Source organism: Carettochelys insculpta, chromosome 29, assembly GCF_033958435.1.
Source record: "Carettochelys insculpta isolate YL-2023 chromosome 29, ASM3395843v1, whole genome shotgun sequence".
Classification (NCBI taxonomy): domain Eukaryota; kingdom Metazoa; phylum Chordata; order Testudines; family Carettochelyidae; genus Carettochelys; species Carettochelys insculpta.
Genome location: NC_134165.1, coordinates 15,827,024 through 15,837,983, shown reverse-complemented (window position 1 = coordinate 15,837,983; position 10,960 = coordinate 15,827,024). Strand labels below are relative to the sequence as shown.

Below are 10,960 nucleotides of genomic sequence, written 5' to 3'. Positions count from 1 at the left end.
AGTTAATAGTGAGGTGACCTTGCTAATCAGTTATTCCTACGCAGCCTGTTTACTTCTCTGGCTTTGCAATAGCTAGTAAAGTAGTGCTGTTGCTTGGAGAGTCCTTTACAAAACCCTGAGGCACAGGTAAAGTGGTTTGGGCTTGAAGAGGAGAACTCAGGAATTCTTCAGGCCAGGGTTTAGAGAACGTGTATAAAGGGATCAGGTTGTGCTTAAAATGTTTTGTTTTTCTTGCTCCTGCTATAGGTCATGTGAAAGAGAATGAATCTCAGTCTGTTTGGGGCCCTGTGGAGTTGGTAGCAGTGATTGCAGGGCCTGTCTTCCTTGTGTTTGTCATCTTGATCGTAGTGGTTTTCGTCTTTCATCACCAACAACGAGTTTATCACAATCGTCAGCGGCTGGACATGGAAGATCCCTCTTGCGAAATGTGTCTGTCCAAGGATAAGACTCTACAAGATCTAGTTTATGATCTTTCCACTTCTGGCTCTGGTTCAGGTACTAAGCTGCTGTTACTTTGGAAATAATAGACATGATTGTAATGGAATCCTGTATTGCAAAGTGCTCATCACCATGGTATCTAAGCGAATGGCCCAATAGTAGAGCTATCTTTTCTTATCTGCAGTCTGAGGTCACTGGTGTTTTCAAAATCCAATTGTAGATCAGACAGTGAAGCCAGTGGCCCAGGATCGTCTCTTGGATGTTTTGGTGATTAGGAACTGTAGGATGCATGAGAGATGCTGCACTCTACCGCAATTGAGTCATTTGGCATTTAGTTTCCTTTGAACTTAAGTATATAAAATTTAGATCCTATCCAGAAATAATTCCACATTTCTGTAAATGCAGTATCAGGTACAGCATTCCCTTCTGTCTGTTGTGAACTTGATACCTTACCATGACTCAGCAAACAATGCATCTGGTTCATGTGGGATTTGGGGTTTAGTTCTGGAACCAGTTTTGAATTTGAAACAAACTTTGCTGCATATCTACAGGTAACCAGCTTTCCAAGGAAGCTGTCTCCACCAAAGCTGATGGAGACATGGCAGAATCTCTCTGTATAGACGCTGCATCAGAGTTAAGAAACTAGTATGCAGATTCTACATTTCTGGAGTACCTTTCATCCCAAAGAATCCCCAGTGAATTACCCACATTGATTCACATAAGATTCACTTCCCCTGCACTTGTGTGAATCCTCTCGGAAGTGACATAGCCCTAAGCAACAGACAAGAGATGTACTGTATATGCACTCAACATGCTGCCTCCATAGATTACTCCTGCAATGTAAATTATCCAAGCAGGCATCTGGCCAGATCATAAGTATTAAATGCTGCATTTCATCTGCAAAGTGCTGTGGGATATTTAATGACTAACGCTAGTCAGGACTAGCTTTGTGTCTTACCTGACAGCCTGCACCTATGCCAGCTTAATAGCACCTTCACACATGCTGGGGTGTTGCTCATTTTAGTGCTGTCTTAGTCTTCAGCCAACTCCATTTCTGATATATAGCCTCTATATGTTTTTTAGAGCAGGGGTGAGCAATCTTTTTATGCTGGGCCCCACTTTTCGTCCCTGCAATTAGCAGGCCCCCCCATCCCCCAACATGTCTAATGTAATCCAAACCAACGAAAAGTTTTGGTTACAATCATGTTAAAAAAAGCCCTGTCAGCACATGTAAGAAAATTAGTATGTAGAATGTAAAAACTTCATTGATCAGTTTATAAATGAAAATACAGAGATATAAAAACAGTAACATTTCAACATTTTTAATGAGATGGGTGAGCCTAAGACCCCGCAACTGTTCATGCTGTGCCCTCCTTATGACATTTAGTGCCCCCTGGGGGCCCACTCCCCTCTTTGCACACCTCTGCCTTAGAGAACCCTTCCCCTGCAAACAATGACTCTGCTCTAAGCATACAAGATGTGGTGGGGTCACAGCACAAGGTGCTGTGCCAGGCTTTGGCCCAAAGTGTTTTGGAACAGCTGACAAATTGCAGGACCCTTGTGGTGTAAATTTCATAAGATGTTTTAGGTCCGAATAAGTGTGTGGTGTTGTACTGATCTCCTTGTAGAGCAAAAGCAAGCTCTTTGATTTTGTTACTTTTGTGATTCTGGGTGATCTGCTGCTGTTGATGAAAGACCTTCCATGTTGGTCGTGTTGTAACAGATTTAGGGTAACTTTGATTAGAAATGACACTGAATGAGTGGTGAGGGAGGAGAACCATAACAATCGGATTCATATATTGAAATAAAGGCCAAAGGTGAGAATATATTTTTTTCCAATCACTGTTTCAAAGTCAGCTCTGGAAGGAGGGAGTTTTCAAGTTGTGAAGACTTGTACTTGAGCACTTCCATCCCTGCAGAATGAGATACAGATCTTGGGTTTTTATTTGGATAATCAAATAAACCACAGACAGCCCTTTAAATGTTCTGTTCTAAACCCTGGAGCTTCTCTCAGGTGTTCCTCATCTGAACTCCTCTTCTTTCAATCTCTTGTCCACAGGTTTGCCGCTCTTTGTCCAGCGAACTGTGGCTCGAACCATTGTCCTGCAGGAGATCATTGGCAAAGGTCGCTTTGGGGAGGTGTGGCGTGGCAGGTGGCGTGGAGGTGATGTGGCTGTGAAAATCTTCTCTTCCCGGGAAGAGCGCTCCTGGTTTAGGGAAGCAGAAATATACCAGACTGTGATGTTGCGACATGAGAACATCCTGGGATTTATTGCTGCAGATAACAAAGGTAAAAATGCTGTCTCAACCTTCAGAATCAAAGCACCAGTGGCCATAGGTTAGTCAGATTTCCCACTTTCTAGTATAGAATCTCATTTCTTTAACTGAAACAGATAAAGAAAACCATCAATATATTTGTAAAACATTATCATCCTTTCTTAAAATTATAAAAATAGACTCCTCTAATTGAAAACTGTTAAAGCTATCAGTGTGCCGTAGTTGGTTACAAAGGACACTTGCATAGCAGTTGAGTGTATGAGAGCATTCAGGAGACTTCCTGTTCTAATGCAAGTTCAGTTATTTATTAAAAGGTTCTTAACGTGGTCAGTTTTTGTCACGTGTCTTGTCAGTACATAGGAGCGTTTGCCAGATTAAAATAATTCTAGTAATTTAATTTAGTTAAAACAAAGGAGGCACCTTAAAGACTAACAATTTTATTTGTTAGCTTTTGTGAGTAAGACCCACAAAAACTCATTACCTAATAAATAAAATTTAGTATTTAAGGTGCTTATAGCACTGCTTGCTTTGCTTTGCAAAGATAGACTAACACAGCTCCCCCTCTTGGTTAAAACAGACTACAGCCTGACCTAGGCACTGAAATGCTGAGCAGCACTTCCTTAATCAAGCAGGGCTCATGCAAAACTCACCACCTTACTGAGAAGAATCCATAAAATTGCTCTTGTCACTAACAGAGACATTGCATCATTGCTTCAGTAGTCTTGTACTATGAATAACAGGTAAAAAGCTTCATGGGAAATGTGCAACCCATATAAATACTATGGGGGCTAGAAGTAATCTTTGTACATGGTCTGCTCAGACTTGGCCTGCAGCCTAAACTGGCAGCTCATACTGCATTGGTTCAAAAACAAAATACACTGTAAATGCTGATGTCTTGCTTCTCTCTCCCCTTTTGCTACAGATAATGGAACATGGACTCAGCTGTGGCTTGTCTCTGATTACCATGAGCATGGCTCTCTGTTTGATTACCTCAACAGATACACAGTGACCATCGAGGGAATGATTAAACTAGCCCTGTCTGCTGCCAGTGGATTGGCACATCTACACATGGAGATTGTGGGGACCCAGGGTAAGAGCATGCCAGCAAAGTGTCCTAAACATGAGCTTGTCAGTCTTTGGAAGAGGAGGAAGCAGGAAATGTGAAGACCAAAATATGGGGCTTGTGTGACACACATGTGCATTGTGCTGAGAGAGCTGGAATTTAATCCAAAATTGAAAGTGGAAAGGTGCCTTAAAGATCTAGAAGTGGGACTGAATCTAGGCTAGTTTGGTATTGAGCAAAAGTCAAGTCCATCTTCTTTTAGACAGATGTCTACATCACACATGCCAATAATAAACTAGCACTGGTTGAGAGTGGGGCGCACAGAAGGTGTTAGTGTAGATGATAGTGGGGCAAAACAGGCTGAACCTCTTCAGAGCAGGGGCACCTGGCACAGCAAGTCTAGTGCAGGTTAAATAGTAGCACTTGAAGGGTGAATGGATGCTCTTCAGTCCGTTCAGCATCTTTCCTTGGTACGGAGGTTAGTCTGACCCTGAAGGAAGAATAAAGCTGCAGATCTCGCTCTGCATACAGAGGGTGCATTCAGATCTGTTCTGAGTTTGATGACCACCTCACCTCAGTCCCTCCATTTTGTGCGTGCAGCTCATCTATACTGATCAGACCCAGTAAGGTGAGAGGAAGAGAAATCTCCTTTTGTCTTCTTATCTTGCTACACTAGGAAAACCAGGCATTGCACACAGGGACTTGAAATCGAAGAACATCCTGGTGAAGAAGAACGGCATGTGCGCTATTGCTGACCTGGGGCTGGCAGTCCGGCATGATTCTGTTACTGATACCATTGATATTGCACCCAATCAAAGGGTTGGAACCAAACGGTAGGGAGAGTGCTCCACTGTTCTCCTGGTCCTGGTTCAGTGCTAACAAAAAATGAGGGTACAGAGAGGGGCTGAGCCTCACTGGGCAGCAGTAGAGTTTAGTCGGCAGCTTTTCCAGAGTGGTGAAGGAGGAGGGTTAGTGGCTTTTTTATATATGAATAAGGAATCCAGGTTTGAGGACTTGAGCAGTCACAGCCTACTGCCTTCTCCCTCTGCTTATGTCCTTCCAAGGCTGAGTTTGGTGAGATGGCCTTTGCTTCATGGAACTCGCCTGTGAGGTTTCCTTACCTCCATCCTGGCCTCTGAGTCTTTCTGTCTTTGCCTCAGTGCACCTCTGGCTGTTCTTGCCCCGCTTAGTTTTCGTTTGTTTGCTTTTTTGTTTTGTGGTGTTCTCTTTTCTTAATGCAGTGACTGCGTCTATCTGGATCATTGGGCTCAGCATTAGTCTCATTGCTTAGTTTCTGTATAGCATCCATTGTATTGGTAACTTTGAATAAATGAATAAATCATTTTGTGAGTCTTTAAAGTGCTACATTTCTGCTGCTTTGTTTTGTTGGTAACATGTTATACACAAAACGTGGCAAAGTCACCACTGATGGTCCGCTAGAGACAAGGGCATTGTGGGTTTGTTTGTTTTCCTTTGTTGCAGGTACATGGCTCCAGAGGTTTTGGATGAAACCATTAACATGAAGCATTTTGATTCATTTAAATGTGCTGATATCTATGCGCTGGGCCTTGTCTATTGGGAGATTGCTCGTAGATGCAGTTCTGGAGGTAATATGCTTTCCACTTCTCCCCCTTGCCACCCCCTCTGCCAACTTCAACTACCCAAACTTGTCTTTGACTTAACTGAGGCCTAGAATTTGGTGAGAACAACCTGTACTTCAGGCAGTTGGTCCCAGGACTATGGGGGTACATGTAATCTCACCCCGGAGTAGGTCCAGGCAGATGGTGGCAGAGTGGGGAAGAGGAGACTCAACACTGCTACAGGACCAGGCGTGTGAGAGAGACCACGGGAGCAATGCTGTTGGTGACACAACATTTTAAGCTAAACAAATAGGTGGTGCTGCTGATTTAATCTGTAAGCGGCTTTCCTATGGATCAGCATTGAACCAGTCCCCTAGTATACAGCAGTGGGTGGAGGCAGGGCTGGGGACTCTATTGTTGGAAGTGCCCCTTTTTTTGTATCCCTGAAGTCCTGAGCAAGTGTGGTCATTAAATATTCCCTTCCCCTTTTCCTGGGAGAGCTGGGGTGTTAACTCCATTCCCCTGGCCTAATCCCAGTTCAGTTAACTGCCTTCTGCTTCCCTGAATTGCTGATGCCTCACTTTTAGCCAGGCCAGAGGTGTTGTGGCTCTGATGAAAGTGGTAGCGATATTCTATTCTCTGTGAGTAACATTTTCCCTTCCCATGTTTAGGTATCCATGAGGAGTATCAGCTCCCATACTATGACCTTGTGCCCTCTGATCCCTCCATCGAGGAAATGCGTAAGGTTGTGTGTGATCAGAAGCTGCGCCCCAACATCCCTAACTGGTGGCAGAGTTACGAGGTTGGATTTGTTGTAGTCGCCTTTGAACCTAAAGGAAAAGCACTGTCTGCTGACTGGGTAGATTAGATTCAGTCCTGGGCATGGAGTTCCAAATCCAGTAAGGAAGGAGGCTGCATTTTCCTGCTCCAGCCAGGAGTGACTGGTCCCTCCTGGGCGGGTGTGGGATCCCTAGACAGAATCACTATGGGGAGGTCTGGTGGGAAAGTGACCGTGGAGACCTGAGGGTCCCATCTGAGGCTAGGAGTAGGCAGTCACTCTGTTGGAGAAAGTTGCAGATCTTGGATGGCACATCTGGTTTTGAGTCCATTGTGCTCCTTCTGTGGTGTGTATTGTGGAAATTCAATGTGTGGTTAATAATTCCACAGGACTCAATAGTGAGTGAACTTCGTTACCTGTTCGGGCTGTGAGACATCTCCCTGTTATTGCTTGACTTTAGCAGAGCAGCGTACAAACTCGCTCTAATACTCGGAACAATTTGCTGTCACCATTATGCAGATGGGGTGAAACATTTGGGTCTTAGTGCAGGTCCTCTTGGTCCATGTGCGTACAAAAATCCACAGTAATGCATTCCCTTGCGGGTGGAGCAGCCAAGAATCAGACAGCCCATGAAGAGACTGAGTTATCCCCTTCGTAGAGGGTATGGCCCATCTGTAGAAGGTTACAGTTGAAGTATGCTGGCAGGGTAACATGGGCAGCTTGCATTGCTGCTGCCCATGCTGGGTATAAGCAGATGGCTTCAGTCTTGGCACAGTTATGCCAGCACCTTCCATGGGCATTGGATTCACTTTAAAGCAGTGATGAGTAACCCAGGTTAGTCGTGCGAGTGGTCCTCCTTCATCCCAGGGGGCTGCAAGTTTGTACCCAAGACTGTCGCCTGGGTTGTCCTAGTTTTGCTAACTGCGCTGGCGTACCTAGAATTGTGAGATGCGCCTGTTGAACTGTAGCAGTGCTTTGACTGGGAGTGCCCAGCTCTCGGTCATTGTTGCATGTGCCTCACTTCACGTGCCCTTGCTTCTCATGTGTCACATGAGTAATACCAGCAGGGGAAAAAAGAGACAGATGGAAACCAGCAGAATCTGGCAACCCAGTGCAACAAAATGTCTTGTGGGCATGTAGAAGCCTAACAGGTTGCCCCACGCTGCTTTAAGCTGCTGAGTGGTCACAGAAGGAACGAAGCTCTCTGAAAGGGAAGGAACTGATGTGTATCTCTGTTTCCTGGCCAGGCATTACGAGTGATGGGTAAGATGATGCGTGAGTGCTGGTATGCCAACGGTGCAGCTCGGCTAACTGCTCTCCGCATTAAGAAAACACTCTCGCAGCTCAGCATCCAGGAAGATGTGAAGATGTAGCCTGCGAATTGCAGCAGGAGGAAGCTGCACAAAAGCTGCCATGCTACAGTAGACATGATTGAGGCCTACCTCGCGTTTCTACCCAACCTACTGCTACCGACCAGACCGCATGATCCAGGGGCTGCTAGCCAGGGAGGACATAGCCCATGAAAAGAAATGTTCTCTTCCTGGTTTGGGTGTGAAACAAGCAGAAACCTTTTGAAACCATCTCCTGACAGCATGGAAACTTGAGAGGGGTTTGTGTGGGTGGATCTCGCCACGACTATAATTTTTGTTTCTTTGATGGAGATCCCTGTGTAGTCCAGTGAATAGGGCACATTTGCTGGAAAGGGTTCCATGCCTGGGCGCCGGAAGGTTGCATTGCCATACCTGCAGGTTTTTCAGGGACTGGCACGTACACACAGAAGAGGCATTAGGTTCATAAAACCATTTCTCCTTTTTTTTTTGAGCTTGAAAATTTCCAAAAGCCAGACTGGCTGAGAGAGAGAGAGCGAGAGAGAGAGAGTGTGTGCGCGTGCGCATGTGCCAACCCATGTGTGCCCTGAGCCTGTCCTGCCCCCTCTTAGATGTGCAGAGTAGCTGCTCGTAGGCTTGCACATTCCTAGTCATGTTGTTCTGTGCATGTCCTACTCTAGTGTCTTCTTCTGAGCTACGTGTGCTGGTGCCTTTCCTGTCAGTAGTGAGCATTATCTTCATTGAACAGGCTATTTTCTGCCAGAGCAGGGCTCTATCCTGCCAGTCGTACCCCAGCTGCAGGAACTTTTCCTCAAGTTGCCTCACTGCCATCCATCTCCTTTTTAAAACAGGGTGCTGACTTTTGTCCCTGGCAATTAAGCTTTTGTTTTGAACACTCTTGGTTTGTAATGTGTGTAGTATGGAAGGATTGTCCTGCTAGGGGAGCTGTCTGCAGGAGGGATGCGAAGGAGACATGAAACGAGTCTGTGAAAGATGGGAGACAGCGCTCCCTCTGGGTAGAGGGACCGGGCAGGACATCTGCCTCTTTGAAACAGAACCCTGGGAGATCTCAAAGTGCTTTGTCAGGAGCACATCAGAACTTGGAGCCACACATTCACAGTCTGATCTGTGAAGAGCTCCGTGCCTGTGGAAACAGCAGTACTCAAGGAGCACACTGCAGGGTCTGACCGTTGGTGTCTGGGACTGGAAATACGTGTCCGTCTTTTAAATATACATCTATAAATAGCCGATTCTGGAAGCAGCTGTGTATAACTCTTTGGGTGGGTGGGGAGGGAGGGGTAACTGCATGAATCTTTCTGTAATTGAATAACCAATCAGGGTGAAGTAGAATTGATTTGACTTGCCTAGTGAATGTTAGAAATAGCCCAGGGCTGAGTCCTGTCTGAACTGAACGCAGCAGTGAAGGCAACATTACAGGGGTGTTTTATGTGAGGATTCGGGTATTGTCTGCGCTTTGTAACTCTGAAGCCATAACTTTTAACTGGAGTGCATTCGATTGTTTTTTATTTGATTGGGAGGGTCTGGATTTTAACTTTTTTTAATATTGTTAATTTTTATAAGAGAAGAGAAACAATCTATAGTTACCTCTCAGCCTCTTTGTTTGTAAAGAAATCACTGCAAAAAAGGAGAAAAATCCAAATGCACATGGCTGAATTTACACTGGAACTTTCTACTCGAACTTTGAGCCTGTTCTGTAAGGTGAGCTTTCATCTCTTCTCTGGCTCACAGGTGGTGGTTGGTTTTTAATGGACTTTCTGTTCTCACTGTCTGTGTCTTTCCCAGGCCTCCTATCCCATCTGTGACTATATCCCTCAAATGAGGAGTCTTTTATTGCTTTGTCTTTGGAGCCATCTTGCATTCTCACTGTTTTTAAGTGACAGGCAGGACAGAACTGCCTCCCTGTCTGCATCTGGGTTCTTGGAACAGCATATGTAGTTGGTGAATGTACAGCTTCTCCTGATTTGTTCTGATTATGTCTCAGCCAGAAATTACTGCCCCTCCAATGTAACTTGTCACTTACTAAGCCCTTGCATCGAGAAACCAAGGTGGGATGTGCCTTAAATGCTTACCAGACTCTTCAGCTCCTGTAGTGGGACCTTTAGGATGAGGCTTGTGCAGGAGCTGCTGAGGAAATCTGAGTGACTGACACAAACTGCCATAGGCCCATCACGCTAGTAAGTAAGGCTTATCGTCTGGGGCCCAGGAGTGCTGAGGAAACTCTCCCATCAGAACACAAGCTCTCCTCTTCTGTTAGCTGTCCAAAGACTCCTTAGGACACTAATTCAGCAATTGAATTCCTTGTGTTGATCCATGCTGCCCCTCGCCACCCCTGACAGCAACCACACATGTACCTGCCTCAGTATCATACCAAACAGCACATGCCTGAGCTGTACTGGCCCGAAACGTCTGGACGGAAGGGAGCATCCCCTTAGTGAAAGGGTTTGGAAACACTTTGTTTATGGGTACAGATCAGAGTGGTCAAACCCTGGCTGGCCCCTCTGAGATGGGAATAACCATGTAGCATATACACAGCACTTTTTTTCCATGCACACCTGCCAGAGAGGGCTGCAGACCTTACTTAGCTGCCTTGTAGCAAACCTAGGGATCACTTTGCCTGGCACTGACATGCAGTCTTGCCTGAAGTGAAACACACCAGCTGTCTTAACAGCAAACAGTGACTAAACAGTTTGGGACAGGTGATGAGCGTATCAATTTGAAATGTGCGGCGTGGGGGTGGGGTTAGGCATTTGGCTCAATCAGGGAAGGAGTTTCAGTTTGATCAATGGGATCAAATTGCGGAGGAGTTCAGATTACAGCTTGTGCCTCTAGTCTCTGATACAAGATGAATGGATGGTACTCTGGCTTCAGAACAGATCTTTCTGGGTACTTATCTGCGCCCTTTATTTGTATGTCTTATTAGAAAAGGACTGTAAAATAGCCACTTAGACACTTTACCTCTTCAGTATGCAAATGTAAATACATTGTAATATAGGAAATCTTGGGTTTAATATAAGAACAAGCTGTCCAATTTCTGCTGTACAGTATTAAAGTTGGTTTTATTCAAACAAGCTGTTGGGTTCTTTATCTCAAAGCCAGCTCGCCTGGGGTATCCTGCAAAGGGTTAGCCCTGGCCACTGAGAGTAGCAGTCTCCAGATGAGGAGCTGGAAGGTAGTGGAATAATAGGATGATACTTTGGAGAAACCAACCAGAACAGGAGAGGAGGGCGATGGTCAGTGTGAAGCAGCCTCCGAGGGCAAAGAGGAAATCACCAATGCTGGGGGACACTTAAAACAGCCCAGATCCTAGAATCTGCTGGGTGCAGTGATGGCCCTGCCTTGGCCCTGGGAGCTTGCCTGGAATGACCCTGGGCACTTCCTACTGTCAGCTCTAAGAGGTGAGTCTGGTCATGCTTATTGTACCTGGCTGGTCAGCAGTGGGACTAAAGGCAGATCTTCTCTCCTGAAGCCAGTGACA

The 10,960-nt window shown here is 45.6% G+C and overlaps 1 protein-coding gene across 3 annotated transcripts in view; it reads left to right on the top strand.

Moving 5' to 3' along the window:
- The window catches only part of ACVR1B (activin A receptor type 1B), a 38,280-nt gene extending 29,519 nt beyond the window's left edge, over positions 1-8,761 (top strand). For all 3 annotated transcript variants that reach the window (XM_074980134.1, XM_074980133.1, XM_074980136.1), the window contains exons 3-9: positions 247-495; positions 2,498-2,728; positions 3,638-3,805; positions 4,455-4,611; positions 5,261-5,385; positions 6,030-6,160; positions 7,384-8,761. In XM_074980134.1, the coding sequence (XP_074836235.1) occupies positions 247-495; positions 2,498-2,728; positions 3,638-3,805; positions 4,455-4,611; positions 5,261-5,385; positions 6,030-6,160; positions 7,384-7,509 (1,187 nt within the window). In that variant the 3' untranslated portion in view covers positions 7,510-8,761. The remainder of the gene's footprint in view (positions 1-246; positions 496-2,497; positions 2,729-3,637; positions 3,806-4,454; positions 4,612-5,260; positions 5,386-6,029; positions 6,161-7,383) is intronic.
- The last annotated feature ends 2,199 nt before the right edge of the window (positions 8,762-10,960 follow it).